This window comes from Peromyscus leucopus, chromosome 8b, assembly GCF_004664715.2.
Source record: "Peromyscus leucopus breed LL Stock chromosome 8b, UCI_PerLeu_2.1, whole genome shotgun sequence".
NCBI classification, from domain to species: domain Eukaryota; kingdom Metazoa; phylum Chordata; class Mammalia; order Rodentia; family Cricetidae; genus Peromyscus; species Peromyscus leucopus.
The window spans coordinates 61,630,575-61,648,015 of NC_051086.1; the positions used below are offsets into that span (position 1 = coordinate 61,630,575).

General features: G+C 46.1%; 2 protein-coding genes across 3 annotated transcripts in view; both read left to right on the forward strand.

Moving 5' to 3' along the window:
* The window catches only part of Kiaa0100 (KIAA0100 ortholog), a 32,961-nt gene extending 25,336 nt beyond the window's left edge, over positions 1–7,625 (forward strand). Inside the window, exons 28-39 of the mRNA XM_028866877.2 lie at positions 292–474; positions 961–1,082; positions 1,787–1,942; positions 2,026–2,147; positions 2,758–2,938; positions 4,346–4,432; positions 4,774–4,884; positions 5,001–5,136; positions 5,228–5,358; positions 5,831–5,932; positions 6,204–6,338; positions 6,760–7,625. Of these exons, the coding sequence (XP_028722710.1) occupies positions 292–474; positions 961–1,082; positions 1,787–1,942; positions 2,026–2,147; positions 2,758–2,938; positions 4,346–4,432; positions 4,774–4,884; positions 5,001–5,136; positions 5,228–5,358; positions 5,831–5,932; positions 6,204–6,338; positions 6,760–6,939 (1,646 nt within the window). The 3' untranslated portion in view covers positions 6,940–7,625. The remainder of the gene's footprint in view (positions 1–291; positions 475–960; positions 1,083–1,786; positions 1,943–2,025; positions 2,148–2,757; positions 2,939–4,345; positions 4,433–4,773; positions 4,885–5,000; positions 5,137–5,227; positions 5,359–5,830; positions 5,933–6,203; positions 6,339–6,759) is intronic.
* A 145-nt stretch (positions 7,626–7,770) lies between these two features.
* Rskr (ribosomal protein S6 kinase related) lies at positions 7,771–12,464 on the forward strand. Of its 2 annotated transcripts, none has more exons than XM_028866878.2 (12): positions 7,771–7,922; positions 8,495–8,743; positions 8,822–8,905; positions 9,012–9,080; positions 9,461–9,530; positions 9,745–9,849; positions 10,019–10,059; positions 10,674–10,701; positions 10,786–10,875; positions 10,947–11,035; positions 11,132–11,242; positions 11,715–12,464. In XM_028866878.2, the coding sequence occupies exons 1-12, from the start codon at positions 7,866–7,868 to the stop codon at positions 11,964–11,966; spliced, it is 1,245 nt and encodes a 414-aa protein (XP_028722711.1). In that variant the 5' UTR covers positions 7,771–7,865; the 3' UTR covers positions 11,967–12,464. The 2 variants fall into 2 exon arrangements, with proteins under 2 accessions (XP_028722711.1, XP_028722712.1); XM_028866879.2 differs by having other exon boundaries at positions 8,498–8,743.
* The last annotated feature ends 4,977 nt before the right edge of the window (positions 12,465–17,441 follow it).

The window sequence follows — 17,441 nt, forward strand, 5'->3', positions numbered from 1 at the left end:
GTGTCTGATCTCTTAAAACTAGAGTTACAGACAGTTGTGAGCTGCCACGTGTGTGTGTGCTGAGAATTAAATGCTGGTCCTCTGGAAGAGCAGCCAGCCAGTGCTTCCAACCTTTGAGCCACCTCTCTAGCTCCAATTTATCTATTTTTAACATCAGTGTATGTTGAAGTAGTAGTATTTTTTTGCTATTCTAGACTGAAAGCAACATTTCTAGAATTCCTTCGAATCATATACAGATGGGAAGCTCTCACCATACCTTTCATAGAGAATCTCTTTTTCACTTCTTCCCAGATTGGAACCAGCCAGCTGAAGCTCAGCAAGCCCAGCAGGTCCAGCGGATCATTTCACGCTGTAATTGCCGAATGTACTATATTAGTTACAGTCATGACATCGACCCTGAGCTAGCAACTCAAATTAAGCCACCTGAGGTTCATGAGAACCAGGAAAAGGAGGATCTCTTAAAGAAGCAGGAAGGTATCTAGGTTTTAAAGACTTTCAGAGAGGACTGGGGACTTGTGAAAGTAGTTATTTCCTTAGTGGTTTTAAGACAGTAGAATTATTAAAGGGATTCCTGTGCACTGTTGCTATTAAGATTTCTCTTGGCTCTGCATTTTGTAAGTTCAGCCATTAGAACAGCCTGTACTCTTAGAGGAAACTGAGACAGTGGCTATTACTTACAATTCTGAAATAAGCATATTCCTATTCCTGAGTACTTCTTACTCCCTTTCTGTTGAGCTAACTAACAGAAGTGGTTCCAGTGTTTGCTAGGCTGGGGGTGATGGTGCCCATTTTACTCTCAGCATCTAGGAGGAAGAGGCAGTTGGATTTCCACGAGTTCCAGGCCAGCCAGGGCTACATAGTGAAACTCTGTCTTAAAAACCAAAACAAAAAATAAGGGTTAGAAGAGTGACTATTGAGGGAGAAACTTGAACCTCCTATTTACTGCTGACAATTACCTAGGGGCTGTGGATACTTTCACTCTCATCCACCACGAATTGGAAATTTCTACCAACCCAGCTCAGTATGCTATGATTCTGGACATCGTCAACAACCTGCTGCTCCATGTAGAACCCAAACGTAAGGTAAGCATGAGCTCTACCAGAATTCAGGTTAGCCTCACCTGAACTTTGACCTTGCCCTTTACTTGGGTCACAGTAAGTAAAGTAATGCTGGGCTGGTGAGATGGCTCAGTGGATAAGGAAGAAACTCATGCCTCTTATTAGTCTGATTGGTACATCCTCTTAATCAGGTATAGCTATTAGAAATCATATAATTAGACTGGGCAGTGGTGGCACATGCTTTTTATCCTAGCACTCAGGCAGGCAGAGGCAGGCGGATCTCTGCAAGTTTGAGGCCAGCCTGGTCTGGAGAATGAGTTCCAAGATAGCCAGAGCTACACAGAGAAACCCTGTCTTTAAAAAAAAGAAGAAGAAGAAGAAGAAGAAAGAAAGAAATCATAGTTTAAGTGTCTCTAAGACTGTAGCGCTTGTTCTAGCCAGTTCTCGGTCAACCAGACATCTCTACACTTTTGCCTCCATCTCCAACTCCACATTGCAGTTCTTTTGTATTGACCCACCCCTTACTCTTGCTACTGAGCATGACCGGTAAAGGTCAGCTTTCCAGAAGAGATCCCCATTCACTTTCCTATAAGACTTAACCCATTTAACAAATGTTAATTCCTGAGGCTGGGGAGGTACCGATAGTAAAGCATGTATGAAGCTGTGGGTTTTATTCATAGTGCCACACAAAGCATAGAAGTTCACCTTTCCCTTTTCCCTTCTTCTAGGAGCATAGTGAAAAGAAGCAGCGTGTCAGGTTCCAGCTGGAGATCTCTAGCAATCCTGAGGAGCAGCGCAGTAGCATATTGCATCTGCAGGAGGCTGTGCGGCAGCATGTGGCCCAGATCCGGCACTTAGAGAAACAGATGTATTCTATCATGAAGGTATTCACCCCAGGTAGTCTGAGGACAGAGACCACCTGGGGTAGCCAGGGAGGATCTCAATTTCCTCTCTCCTGGTTCCCTAGTCTTTACAGGATGACAGCAAGAATGAGAACTTGCTTGACCTGAACCAAAAACTTCAGTTACAGCTGAACCAGGAAAAGGCCAACCTTCAGCTGGAAAGTGAAGAGCTCAACATCCTCATCAGGTACCCGGCGGTCTTCTCCACTCAGTCGAGAGATGGGCTGTCTTTCTTGCCCATGTTATGACAGTCTTTTTAAGTTTAGTGTGCATTCTCAAAGACTATTATAGCAGTAGATATAGGCACATCTTCCTATAAGCCTTGCTGAGGTTGGCCAGAGAGGTGAGTGCAAACAGGAAAGCCCCTCCTTTGGGTTCTCACTGGAGTGCTTCCTGGGAACCGCCCTGCTGCAAAATTAGGGAGTTGAGAAATACCACTTTTGTGGCCTTAGCAGTGTGTATCTGAACTGAAAATACATTAAAACTGATTAATAAAGAACAAAATTGAAAGGTAGGCAGTGGTAGCGCACACCTATACTTCCATCACTTTTGAGGCAGAGGCAGGCAGAGCTCTGAGTTCAAGGCCAGCCTGGTCTACAGAACAAGTTCCAGGACAGCCAGGGCTACGCAGAGAAACCTTGTCTCAAAACAACAACAAAAAAAAACAATGAGGGGGAAAAAAATGAGGCATTAGCTAATCCCGAGGTTGCTCTCTGGGCTTCGAGCCTGCAGCATTACGGGGCACTCCTGCCTGTATGGTCTTTCCCTTACTTGCTTGCCTTGCCTGTCATGCATAGATGTTTTAAGGATTTCCAACTGCAGCGGGCCAACAAAATGGAGCTACGAAAGCAACAGGAAGATGTGAGTGTGGTCCGTCGCACTGAGTTTTATTTTGCTCAGGCGCGTTGGCGCCTGACGGAGGAAGACGGACAGCTGGGAATCGCTGAGCTGGAGCTACAGAGGTTCCTCTACAGCAAGGTATTGGGGTGCACATACAGCATCAGCCCAGTTCGAGGCCTTAACCTATCCCAGGAATTCAATTTATGGAGAGAAAAAAGGGCTAATTGTATGATTATTAATGATGGTCATAATTAGAGATACATTGGCCTATAGTAAATAATATAGGTATATCGCTAATCAGCCCAGGTGGTGGTGGTACATGCCTTTAATCCCAGCACTCATAAGGCAGAGACAGGCAGATCTCCTGGCCAGCCTGGTCTACAGATCAAGTTCCAGGACAGCCAAAGCTACACAGAGAAACCTGTCTGAAAAAACCCAAATAAAAAAAAGAAAGGAAAGATAATTATTCCTATTTTAAGGCCCAGAGTGAAGTAATTTTCCAAGTCAAGTTGTAATAGTAACATTCTAATAGTGACAGTTAGCATTTCTGCAACTACCCTACAAGGAAAAAAAATATTATATTACAAGGGATATTTGAAAATAAATGAGAAATTTAATTGTTACAATAACTAGGAAGTATTAACATTTAGTGGTTTAGCTAGTATTACTCATGACAAACACTAGATTAGAGGGTTTGTAGATTATATATGAGATTGAAAGAAATTGATAGGGTGTGATGGTGCATACATACATGTTGTTCAAATCTTACAGATCTTATCTGGCTCTGGATTTTCACCCAGATATCAGGGTGAAAGCTGAAAGATCAGAGTTTCAGAGCAGCCAGCCACTAGTTCTTACCTCTGTGAAATCCTTAGCCTAAAGAGAGTGAGTTCCTCCCCCCCCCCCCCCCCCCCAAGAGCTGAGGACCAAGCACTCTACCACTGAGCTAAATCCCCAACCCCGATTTTTTTGGTTTTTCGAGACAGGGTTTCCCTGTGTAGCTTTGTGCCTTTCCTGGAATTCACTCTGTAGACCAGGCTGGCCTTGAACTCACAGAGATCTGCCTGCCTCTGCCTCCCGAGTGCTGAGATTAAAGGCATGCGCCACCATTGCCTGGCTCCTCACTCTTTATATACCTTTCTCTGCCCTGACATATTACTTCCTGGGACTAAAAGCATGTGTGCTTCCCAAGCAAAGGCATGACATCTCGTGTGCTGGGATTAAAGGTGTGTGCCACCACTGCCTGACCTGTATGTCTAATCTAGTGGCTGGCTCTGTTCTCTGATCCTCAGTCAGGCAAGTTTGTTAGGGTACACAGTATATCACCACACACATAATCACATCAGTCTAGATATGTAGGTAATGAGGCTTAGGAGCTCAAAGCCAGCCACAGGTACAATTTGAGGCTATCCTGGGCTTTATGAGATCCTGACTTAAAGGAGAAAGAGAAAAATGAAATCAGAGGGTTAGATTAGCATATATAGTAATTCTCTACCAAGTTCCTAAGGAAGGCTTAAAATGAACAGGACAAAATCTGTCTTACAGGTGAATAAGTCTGATGACACTGCAGAACATCTCCTGGAGTTGGGCTGGTTCACTATGAACAACCTTCTCCCCAATGCTATCTATAAGGCAAGTCTTACCTTTTTTTTTTTTTTTTTTTTATGGTGATGGGATTTAGGCAGGGCCTTGTTCATTCTAGTCAAGAACTCTATTAATCGACATCCCCACATCTACATGGCAAGCCTTATAGTCTTATTTTGCCATTCCTAGCCCATTTATATGCTTTAGAGCAAAGGGCATTTGTGATTTTCATATCAACTCATAGGAAACAATGTGATCTGAAATGGTATAGCTTGCCCACTTAGCAAGATCATTGGCTTCAGTTCTTCTGTAGAAGGTTTGTGGATTGATTTTTAAGTTGACTTTTGAAGAGGACATTATAAAATAGAGTTGTTCACTCTGTGCTGTAGGTGGTTCTGCGGCCCCAGAGTTCCTGCCAATCGGGGAGACAGCTGGCCCTCCGCCTTTTTAGCAAAGTCCGGCCACCTGTTGGGGGTATCTCTGTTAAGGAACACTTTGAGGTTTGTAAACAAACAGTACTTTGGGAACCAAGGGCAGTTTAAAACTAAAAACTGTTAGTAATAAAAGACAAGGATAGTACCTGAGCCTAACTGCTTCTTCGCCTCTTTCCCTGCAGGTGAATGTGGTGCCTCTCACCATCCAGCTCTCCCACCAGTTCTTCCATAGAATGATGGGCTTTTTCTTTCCGGGTCGAAATGTGGAAGATGATGAAGTTGGTGATGAAGAGGATAAGTCCAAACTGGTGACAACTGGTGAGGATTGTTATTCTGGAATGCCAGAATAGAGTAGCAGCCCAAAGCCACTCGAGGAAAAGGATGACTGTCGGTGTTTGCTTTTTCTTAGGAATACCAGTAGTGAAGCCTCGGCAGCTGATAGCAACAGATGACTCGGTCCCACTAGGCCCTGGGAAGGGTGTAGCACAGGGTTTGACCCGGAGTTCTGGGGTCAGAAGATCATTTCGCAAATTACCTGAGGTATGGCACAAGTCCCTAAAGATTGAAAAATCAGAGAAAATGAATGTTACAGTAGTACACTCTGTAATCTTAACAATTGGGGACAGGAGTTGGAAGATCATGAGTTCAAGGGCAGCCTGGACCTAATGAGATCCCGCCTCAAAAAAAAGCAAAAGAAACCCTCAAAAACTAAAATAAAAACATTTTAGTATGTATAAAAGTTTTTTTTAGCCAGGCAGTGGTGGCGCACGCCTTTAATCCCAGCACTCAGGAGGCAGAGGCAGGTGGATCTCTGTGAGTTCGAGGCCAGCTTGGTCTACAGAGTGAGTTCTGGGGCAGCCAGCACTGTTATTAATCATTTCTGTTGGACATGGCCAGGTGTAGAAACCGCTTTTCTTTGAGTCCATTCCAGGATTGAGAGGATGGAGTAATAGTTAGGATATTTGGTTTCTTCTGGTTTTAGAGGCTTATGTTCCTTTCTTGTCTTTCCTAGCACCCAGTTGATGACATTGACAAGATGAAAGAGCGAGCTGCCATGAACAACTCCTTCATATACATAAAAATCCCACAAGTTCCACTCTGTGTCAGTTACAAGGTGTGTCCCATCCCAGCAGTTTCTAGGACAGTAGACAGAAGGGAACCAAGATTATAGAGGGTGACAGCCAGGCTTCCTGTGAGAATGGGTTGTGGGTGACAAACCTGCTGCTCCTTCTGCTTCCTGCAGGGGTCAGCACCACTACCAGAATGAGGGCGGCGAATCCAGTCTGTATCTGTAGGTTGCTAGCATAGGAATTATACTCCGAGTACTGGCTTAGATTCAAAATGGCAGCTGATGTAATTTTTCCCTCCTCCTCTTCCTCTTGCAGGGCGAGAAGAACAGTGTGGACTGGGGTGACCTTAACTTGGTGCTACCCTGTCTGGAGTACCACAACAACACGTGGACATGGCTGGACTTTGCCATGGCTGTCAAAAGGGACAGCCGGAAAGCTTTGGTTGCCCAGGTATCTCGCCAGGGCTTGTGGCTGTTTCGCTAGCAGGGACTGGAAGCAGATGGGAGCTTTTTGTTCTACACTACATTAAAAGATAGCCACGAAGAGGCAGATAATAAAATGACTGGTTTTGTCCTTGTTTGGTCCTTGACGTTGCAACAGTATGATCAAATAACTTTTATTTCATGTTAACAATCATTAATTTGAGGGAACTAGGGGCTGCTACAACCTCAGGTTTATGATGGATTCTGATTAGATTGTAAGCTTCTGAAAGCAGAGACCATTATTTATACACTTTATTATTTACATACTTTGACCTGCCCCATTGTGCTTTGCATGTAAGTTGAATAAATTGTTGAACTGGTTCAGTTTGAATTGTTCGGCCCGCTCCACTAATCTTCTTGCCTTTCCTTTACTCCTCTCCACTTGCCAGGTAATCAAAGAAAAGCTAAGGTTGAAACCTGCAACAGGGTCTGAGGTCCGGGGGAAGCTAGAAACAAAGTCGGACTTGAACATGCAACAGCAGGAAGAGGAGAAAGCGCGGCTCCTTATCGGTTTAAGTATGGGTGACAAGAACCCTGGCAAGAAGTCCATCTTCGGCAGGCGCAAGTGACCTGGAGAGCCAAGGAACTGCAGTGTAGAATCTGACTCCGGATCATGATCCAGGGACTTGAGGGCGGGCAGAGCTTCCCTTCATCCCACGGGATTTATGGGCTTTGGGGCTTATAGGGAACGAAGACACTGTTCCGCAGCTGGCCTGTCCCTGCAGGGCATGGTGGACAAAAGTGCTAAATTCCCTCATGCTTACTGGGCCCAGGGCCAGAAAGGCCAGAGAACCAGAAGGCCTGTGGAGTGTGTCCAAGCCTAGTGTCCTGCTCTTGGGGGCAACAGAAAGGGTGGGGATAGTTTTGATCAAGTATGATAAATTTTTATAAATAGACATATATATATAATACATATATATATATATTTCTAAGTGTAATTGCTCTCCCTTTGTGCCAGTAAGCTGAGGGGAGGGGTCTGATCCTCTGTGCCTCACTCCACTGCCTTGTTGTATGAAAGGTGTTAGTGTTGGGGGGGCGGTTCAGCTTCCTAGTCTGTGTGCTCACTTGGGAGGATGGCATTAGGAGCCAGGGCTGGCCATGGGTACCTTCCTTTCCTTTCCCCCTCGGGTGTGCCCTGGAGAATGGAGGAAAAAAAAAGATGATTTAAAGAAAAAATATTTTAAATTTGATGCTGGCTTTTATTCTTTTTTTTTTTTTTTTTTCACTTGTATTGAGTAAAAATGTTCAAGTTGTCCGTGTCCTTCCCTCCTCACTAATCCACCCATCCCTCCACTGCCGCGGTAATGACTGGCCTTTCTCCTCCTCTGGAGTCATGGTAGCTCCTTCCCAGCCCGGGTGTGATGCTGACCTGAAGCTGATGGGTCTGTGTACACTGGGAGAGGCGGGGCTCCTGGGTAACGCAGCAGAGAGATAGGAATTGCTTATGTAACTGGGACAGCAGATTGACTGGGAGGAGAGCAGGCAGAGGCTGGGGATGGGAGCAGTGAGCTGTCGGCAGGGGCAACACACCCGGGGGTCTGCTCCTCAAAAGGTACGGGACGGGGCTCTGGCTGCCTGGGGATGGGAAGTGATGGAGGTAAGGGCCTGAAGCCAGAGAGTGCCTAGTTAGGAGCCTGTCAGTGATGGGCAATGGGGTGTGGGCATAGAGGCTATACTGTGAGCAGCCCCACTCAGGCACAGGTGTGTATTCCTGATTTGTCATGGAGAGAACATACATGTTACTGTCATCTGTATTTTGAATTATATTGAGGAAATCTAGGTCACATCACAAGGCCTAGGAATTTTCCTTCCTTCTAGAGCAGTGGTTTTCAACTTGTGGGTCCATGACCCCTCTGGGGTGGACTGGCCCTTTCACTGGGGTCACATCAGATATTTACATTACAATCTACAACAGTAGCAAAAGTACAGTTATTATATAGCAACAAAAGATAATTTTATGGTTGGGGGGTCACCACAACATGAGGAACTGTAATAAAGGGTTGCAGCGTTAGGAAGGGTGAGAACCACTGCTTTAGAGGTTAAGACTTGAGGGGAAGGAATACCTGGTAAGATGGGTAGAACCTGCAGTGCCTTGTGAGCAGGCTTAGAACGCTCCCTTCTCAGCAGGGTGGCAACATCCAGGGTCCTTGGGCCCGAGGCTGGAAGAGCCTCTGGTGTGGTATGGGGACCATCAGGTCGGGTCTGGAAGAACTATGGGAGCTACAGAGGCATCAGTGCCTGCACCAGGAGCCCCTCCAGCCAGCCCCACTGCTGGTAGAGAAGCCCTTGTCTGAGTGGCCAGTGCCTCAGTTCATCAACCTCTTTCTACCAGAGTTTCCCATGAGGCCTGTTAGGGGGCAGCAGGAGCTAAAGGTAGGTCATTGGAGTCCCTGGTAAGTCTTTGGGAGGAATCCAGAAACAACCAGTCTCAGGTACCCTCTTCCATTTTAGATTTTAGGCCTTGTGGCTAAAGGCTCTTTTGGAACCGTCCTGAAAGTGCTAGATTGTGCCCAAAAAGCTGTATTTGCAGTGAAGGTAGGAGTCTAGGTATTCCCCTCATTCAGTAGTTACTGTTTACAACTTTCGTTTCTGAGGTCAGGAGCAGCATTGTTTTCCATGAGTTCTGCCTCTCCGTTTGTAGGTGGTACCCAAAGTCAAAGTCCTACAGCGGGATACCCTGAGGCAGTGCAAAGAGGAGGTCAGCATCCAGGTGCGCACAATTCTGAAAGCATGGCTGGAAGAATGAAATTGCTGGTGGAGAAAGTCCCTCCCTTTGTCCAACCTACCTGCTTTTCTTGGCTTTACCTTCCCCATATGTTTCCACCGTGGTGCAATGTAGCCCCAGAATAAATCCTGAGGAAAGTATTATTAGCTGTAGACACAGTCCAGGTTCTGCCAGGGAACTCTCCAACATACCTTGGCATGCGCCTTGGCAGTGTGCTGGCTCCAGGGTTCCCAGGGAGGTGGTCCCAAATGAGCTCTGAGTCAGGGGAGGCAACAGTTGATTTCTACACAAGGCAGCACCTGATTCCTTGGCTGTCTTGATCACCAATAAGCCTGTTCTTTACTAACTTGCTCTTTTGTCTCTAGCGACAGATCAACCATCCTTTTGTACACAGCCTGGGAGACAGCTGGCAGGGGAGGCGACACCTCTTCATTAGTGAGTGGACTGGGCTTTGTCCCCATCCACAAAGGCCCCCAGACCATTCTCCCAACCTGATGCTATTCTCCCTTGGCTTGGTTCCACTCCTCACAGCATTTCTGTATCCCAAAAGTAGAGGGGAAAGGCTGGGGGGTTAGTTTGGGCAGGAGGTCTATAGAGAGCCCAGGCCTTATAGGCCACAGATACTGCCTAGACTTCTGGTGCTTTGCAGTGTGTAGCTACTGCAGCATGGATCTCTACTCCCTGTGGTCTGCTGTTGGAGGTTTTCCAGAGGCTTCTATCCGTCTCTTTGCAGCTGAACTGGTCCTTGTGCTGTGTAAGTGAAAGAGCGGTAGAGGAAACGGAAAGGGGAGAACTAAGTTGGTGGGGAAGAGAAAATAGAATTGATCCTGAATTCTGAAAGTCGGGTAGAGATGGGGTAGAAGCTACAGAAACTGGAATAGACAAGAGACCTTACACACACCCATGCTCACTGTTCTCCACAGGCTATCTCCATGACATGGGTATCATCCATCGAGATGTAAAGGTAGAGTTAAGTCTTTTTTCTTAGTCTGAGGAAGAACCTCGATAAGAAGTTCCAACAGGTCTGAGAAGGCAGTGAGGAGCAGAGACAGGGTTCCTGTGGATGCGAAGGGTTTAGGTATGGGTCCTCCAAGGAGAGGTTGGAATGCGGAGTAGACAGACGGCCTTCTCCAGCTAACAGCTTTACATGAGAGAGAGCCAGGGGTGGTCGTTCCTGCCTATTACACTCCAGCACCACTGGGCAAGGGGGGGGGCAGGAGTGCTACAAGTGTTGAGGGAGGCTAGCCTGGTATATATACCAAATTCCCAGCTAGCCCAGGCTACATAATGAGACCCTGTGTCAAAAAAATAACAATGGAGGGGGGGCTAGAGAGATGGCTCAGCGGTCAAGAGCACTGGCTGCTCTTCCAGAGGATCCGGGTTCAATTCCCTGCACCTACATGGCAGCTCATAGCTGTCTGTAACTCCAATTCTAGAGGATCTGGCACCCTCACACAGACATACATGAAAAACACCAATGCACATAAAAAAAAAAAAAAAGCAAATAAAAAACGATGGAAAAACCAAATCAGAGTCAATGGAAATAGTAAGATAATGTCCTCTCGCCCATGATTTCAGATGGAGAACATCCTTCTGGATGAGCGAGGTATGTCTTCTTTTCCAGCCTCAGGATGAGTGGTACCTCTGCAAAAAAAGACACAGGTGGAAACACTGTCTCCTTATTCCATAGGCCACCTGAAACTGACGGACTTCGGTCTGTCTCGCCGCCTGTCCCCGGGAGCCCGAGCCTACACTATCTGTGGCACTCTTCAATACATGGGTGAGGGAGAGGCTGGAGCCGGTGGGGAGGGTGACGCAGAGAAGTGGTGACGAGTGCCTTTCTTACCACAGCCCCAGAGGTCCTGCGTGGGGGGCCTTACAACCACACGGCTGACTGGTGGTCCCTGGGAGTGTTGCTTTTCTCTCTGGCAACTGGTAAGGTGAGAGAATGGTATTGGCGCTGAGCAGGAAGAGAGCTGTGCTTTGTGGGGAAAGACCTTAGACAGCCTTCTCCCACCCCTCCCTCTTGAACTCAGTTCCCAGTGGCTGCAGAAAGAGATCATGTGACCATGTTGGCAAGTGTGACCCACTGTGAATCTGAGATGCCAGCCTCGATGACTCAGGAGCTCTCACTCCTGCTCCATGAGGTAAGGGGCACACTACTTTCCTTTTTGACTCCCAAGCTGGTCACCATTTTCATCCAAGTGGTATTTCCCAGCAGTTCACCTCCCTCCCTCCCTTCTTCTCTCTCTCCCCCTCTCCCCCTCCCTGATGCGGTCTGATGGGGATGGAGATGCTCCAACTACCCATTTCCCCTGTAACTGGTACTGCAGATCTCACTCACACAGGTGGATTCCTGCCACCCTAAATCCTTTCGTCCCCCAGAACAGACGGGTCCTTTTGAAGAGCCTGGGCCAGGGCTACCTTATCACCTGCAAATCCAAGTCCCCTCCATTATCCTCACCAGTCCTCCCACTCTCGATAACCACCATGTTCTTCTTTCACAAACCTTCTGTGCTTTAGGATTCTCCTGCCTTCCACAGCTGCACCAACTGTTGACTGCCTTTCGTCCTCTGGTTAGCCTCTGTCTTATCCCAGTCTCATTCTCTTTTCCTTCAGCTCCTGTGCCAGAGCCCTCTGCACCGTCTCCGTCATCTGCATCACTTCCAGGTCCACCCTTTCTTTCGGGGTGTGGCCTTTGACCCTGAGCTCCTAAGGAAGCAGCCAGTGAGCCTTGTCATGGAGACACGAGATAGCAGCAGTCCGCTGGAGTCCATGCCCTTCGAGGACTTTGACTGTGATCTGGAGTCCTTGGTCCACTCCGTCTCTGCTGATTCTCTACTGCAGATGGGGGCCCAGCTGGAAACCTGAGGGTTTCTACTGCCAGCTCAGCATGACCACCGTGATGATCCAATTTTTTCTTGGTTGTCCTTACTATCCGGGTGTAGGTATTGGACCAGAGTTTAAATGGTTGGCATTCTGCAACTGATGGCCAAAACTGCCCCTGATGCTTCCCCGTCACACAACCCACCTCTCCCTCGCAGGCCAAGGCGGTGACCTTTATTTCATTTCTGCAGTACTTTTTCACCTAAGCTGCCAAACAAAGGCTTCTTAAAACTTTATCTTACCCATGTTTTCTACCATACTTCCTGTCTTGGGCGATAATGACACTTTGTGGGATCCCGAAGTGCTATTTATATGTTTAACAAGCTCGTCAGAGCAATAGGAATGTTTTTTAAAGATTGCAAAAGCTGGTATTTCAACACCTGAATAACTAAGCAGTTAAAAAATATGACCTGCCAGGTGGTGGTGGCCCTGCGCCTTTAATCCCAGCACTTGGAAGGCAGAGGCAAGTGGACCTCTGAGTTTGAGGTTATCCTAGTCTACAGAGTGAGTTCCAGGACAGCCAGGGCAGTTACACAGAGAAACTCTTGTCTCAAAAAACAGCCCCCCCCAAAAAAAAATGACCTAGGAGTTGGAGAGAAGGCTCATTGCTCTTACAGAGGACTCAGTTGAGTTTTTAACCCCTCACAAGTGCCTATAAATCCAGCTCCAGGGGATCCCATACTTCTGGCTTCCTCAGATGTGAATACCCACATACACATGCATACCCACACAGACACATGAAAATAATTTAAAATAATTTTATAAATGCCAGGCATGATAGCACATGCCATTAATTCCAGCAAGTCAGGTGGATCACTGTGACTTTTGCCTGGTCTACATAGTGAGTTCCGGGACAGCCAGGGCTACATACTGAAACCCTGTCTCAAATAAAAAACAAATGCAAAATGGCCCAGCCGGTAAGGGGCCTGCCCTGAAGCCTGAGGATATGAGTTTGATCCCCAAGACTCAAATGGGAGAAGGAGAGACTGACTCCCACAACATCTATGCCACCCCCCAAACAACTAACTAAATAAATAAATGTAATTAAGAAAATGTGATCTAGAATCTTGAAGCTATTCTTCAATAAATATTATTTATTTTAATTGGTTTTTCAAGACAGGTTTTCTCCGTGTAACTGCCCTGGCTGTCCTGGAACTCACTCTGTAGACCAGGTTGGCCTCAAACTTAAAGAGATCTGCCTGCATCTCTGTGAGTTTGAGGTCAGTCTGGTCTACAGAGCAAGTTCCAGGACAGGCTCCAAACCTACATAGAGAAACCCTGTCTTGAAAAACCAAAAAAAAAAAAAAAAAAAAAAGAGAGAGAGATCCACCTGCCTCTCTCTGCCTCCCAATTCTAGGATTAAAGGGGTGCACCACCACCGCCTGGCAATAAATATAATTTTTAAAAATGAGAAAGTGAATCTAATAATTGCTGAATGTGAGGAAGAAAAAAGATTTCACTATGGATGGATTCTGTCTTCTCTAGAATAACATGAGAGCCTCCTAAGTCTATTCCAAAACAAAGCCTCCTAAAAAGACACAAGGATTATTAAACTGATCAGACAGCCTAAGATTCAGAGTTGTTTTTTCCCCCACTTTTGACCTGGACCAGGGATTTAGAAAATAAAGAAGCGAAGTTTGGGATCAGGTCTTACACAAGCTGTGTCTTAAGCCACACTTGCTAAGGACAGCATCTTATGTACGGTGTGCAGAGGAATGGGACAGAGTCAGCAGAGAAGGACCTCACAGTCAAACCAAGTCAGCAGGAAGTTAATAAGGCAATGTTGCACACAGGGAACGCCAGTGCATCGCAGCAGCCGTGGGACTGATAACAGTAGCCTTTTAGGGGAAGAGTTGACTGTCAGGACACAAAGCAACAGCTCCTCCGAGGCCCTGACCCCACTATTGCCTCTGCTAAGCATTTTCCTGGTTTTGAACTACGTCCCTCTTCCACACATCAGGCCTCAAGGAAGCCTTGATTTGTTGCTGTTTTGTGGTCCTAGGGATCAAACCTAGGGATTTATGTATGCTAGGCGAGTATCTATGAAGTGACATCCCCAGTGTTCATTCATTCAGGTTTCCTCCTCTCCTAGACAAGGTCTCTTCAAGTTGCCAAAGCTAGCGCCTTGAACTTGTGATCTTCCTGCCCTAATCTTCCAAATGGCTGAGATTATAGACCTGCACTACTAGACCTATGCTAAGATTGTTTTTTTTTTTTTTTTTTTTTTTTTTTTTTTGAGACAGGGTTTCTCTGTGTAGCTTTGCGCCTTTCCTGGGACTCACTTGGTAGCCCAGGCTGGCCTCGAACTCACAGAGATCCGCCTGGCTCTGCCTCCCGAGTGCTGGGATTAAAGGCGTGAGCCACGACCGCCCGGCTAAGATTGGGTTTTGATGAACAAATGAAAGCATTGAGAGCTACGGCATTAATTTTAGGATTTAAAGTTACATATGTATCTCAAGAACATTTTCCTGTTGTAAGGAAAATCATCTAGACCTTTTATGAACATTTCTGGCCTTTGACTTCATTTTCTTCAACTTATAAAGTTCCATTTTTGGGCCGGGCGGTGGTGGTGTACGCCTTTAATCTCAGCACTTGGGAGGCAGAGCCAGGAGGATCTCTGAGTTTGAGGCCAGCCTGGACTACCAAGTGAGTTCCAGGAAAAGGCGCAAAGCTACACAGAGAAACCCTGTCTCGAAAAACCAAAAAAAAAAAAAAAAAAAAAAAAAAAAAAAAAAATTTTTTTTCTGGTTTTTTGTTTGTTTGTGGGTTTTTTTTGTTGTTGTTGGTTTTTTTTTTTTTTTTTTTTTTTTTTTTTTTTTTGAGACAAGGTTTCTCTTTGTAGCCTTGGCTGTCCTGGAACAATGAGAACTAGGTGTGATGTCTCACATATGTGATTCCAGCACTTGGGAAATAAAGGCAGAAGGATAACTGGGGATGTTGAGGCCATTCTATGCTGCCTAGTGCATTCCAGTACAAAACTCTCAAGTATGGAATGGTGGCGCACGCCTTTAATCACAGTGCTCAGGGGACAGAGGCAGGTGCATCTCTGTGAGTAGGAGGCCAGCCTGGTCTACAGAGTGAGATCCAGGACAGCCAGAATAATAGAGACCCACTTTCAAAACCAAAAGAAAAGAAAGAGGAGGAGGAGGAGGAGGAGAAACCTAAAAAGGCCAGATGTTGTGGCACATACCTGTAATTCCAGCATTCAGGGGTGGGAGGTCAAGGCCAGCCTGGGCTCATAGTGAGTTTAAGGCCAATTTGTTTACATAAGGGCCTGTCTCAAACTAAAAAAATATGGGAATCCAAATGGTATAAGAGAAAATATCTTGACCAAATAAAAAATGTATCTCTATGGCTCAGTGCTTGCTACTCTTCCAAAGGATGTGAGTTTGGTTCCCAGCACCCACATCAGGCAGCTTACAACCTCTTCTAACTCCAGCTCCAGCACCCTCTTCTAACCTCCAGGGAAACCGGGCATGTACTTGGGACAAAGACATTTGGAGTGGGAGTGCTGGGCCAGAGGCAGGTGGAGCTCTGAGTTCAGGGACAGCTTGATCTACAAAGCAAGTTCCAGGACAGCCAGGGCTACACAGAAAAACCCTGTTAAGAGAAAGAGAGAGAGAGAGAAAGACCCTTTGCTGTACCTTGGTCAATTCCAGGCTCAAGAGCATTCTCAGGACTCAAGAGTCTGACGCAGAAGGATTGCTGAAAAAGTGAGGCCAGCCTAGGTTAAAGAAAGATCCTGCTTCAAAAGCAGGGAAATCATTCTATTGAGAATGGAAGAACAGATCCTTGGTAGAGCACAAACATAGCTTGTGTTATGGTCTGAATGAAAATGGCCTCTGTAGGCTCATAGAGAGTGATACTATTAGGGGGTGTGGCCTTGTTGGAGGAAGTGTGTCACTAGGGGTGGGCTTGGAGGTTTCAGATGCTCAAGCCAGGCCCAGTGTCTCTTTCTCTTCCTGCTGCCTGCTCATCCAGATGTCGAACTCTCAGCTGCCTCTCCAGCACTGTGTCTGCCTGTGTGCCACCATGCTTTCCACCATGATGACGATGGACTAAATCTCTGAGCTGTAAGCCAGCCCCAGTCAAATGTTTTCCTTTATAAGAGTTGCCATGGTCATGGTGTCCCTCCACACAACAGAAACCCTGAGTAAGACAGCATGTTCTAGGCACTGAGGTCCATACTCAGCACCACCCACCTATATTTCCACCCTCCTATTTTTATTCAGTTATTTTAATGCCTCCAGACTGGTACTGTTCTGTTTCTAGAGTCACAGAATTCAATAGGAGTATAATGCACTGACTTAGGGGCAGGAGAGGAGTGGAAGAAGAATCCAATTTACATCACCAGAGCCTAGCTTAAAACAACAAAAAGAAGGCTATGCTTGGTGACACGTATGCCTTTAATCCCAATACTCAGGAGGCAGAGTTTGAGTCCAGTCTGATCTGCATATTGAGTTCCAAGAAAGCCCCAAGCACAGAGAGACTCTGTCTCAAAAAAAAAAAAAAAAAAAAAGAAATACAATACAAATCACTTAAATAACTTGTACCTACGTACATGTTTGTGTGCCTAAACACTTGTTCACATATGTGCAGGCGTGTGGAGCCAGAGGTCAACATCAGGTATTTTCTCCAGTTATTCTCTACCTTATTTTTGGAAACATTTTCTGTTACCAAACCCAGAACTCACTGATCGGTTAGACTAGTTGGCCAGGAAACTCCAGGGAATCCTCCTGTGCCCCAACCCTCATGTTAGGATTACAGACATAAACTGCTGTTTCTGTTTTTTGTTTTTCTTTGAGACAGGGTTTCTCTGTGTAGCCTTGGCTGTCCTGGAACTCGCTCTGTAGACCAGGCTAGCCTTGAACTCACAGAAAACCACCTGCCTCTGCCTCCCGAGTGCTGGGATTAAAGGCGTGCTTTCTGGAGATCCAAACTTGGGTCCTCATGTTTTCATGACAAGCTCTTTACTGACTGAGTCATCTCTCCATTCTCTTGCTGTGGGACGTCTTTCTGTATGCTGTGAATATGTGTTGCTCTGATTGGTTGATAAATTAAGCTGCATTGGCCCACGGCAAGGCAGCTTAGAGGCAGGCGGGAAATCTAAGCAGATATATGGAGAGAAGAAAGGAGAGGACAGGGAGACACCAACACCGTTTCAGGAGAAGCAAGATGTGAAAGTATCGGTAAGCCACAGCCACGTGGCAACTTATAGATGAATAGAAATGGGTTAAGTTGTAAGAGCTAGCTATCGAGAAGCCTGACCCATAGGCCATACAGTTTGTAAATAATATAAACCTCTGTGTATTTACTTGAGTCTGAGCAGCTGTGGGCCGGGCGGGACCGGAGAAACCTTGCAACTACATTCTACTTAAATAATTTTAAAATTGTCACCCTGTTCAAAAGGCTTTAAAACATGAAATTTTAATATATTTTATTTAATCTAGAATATCTTAA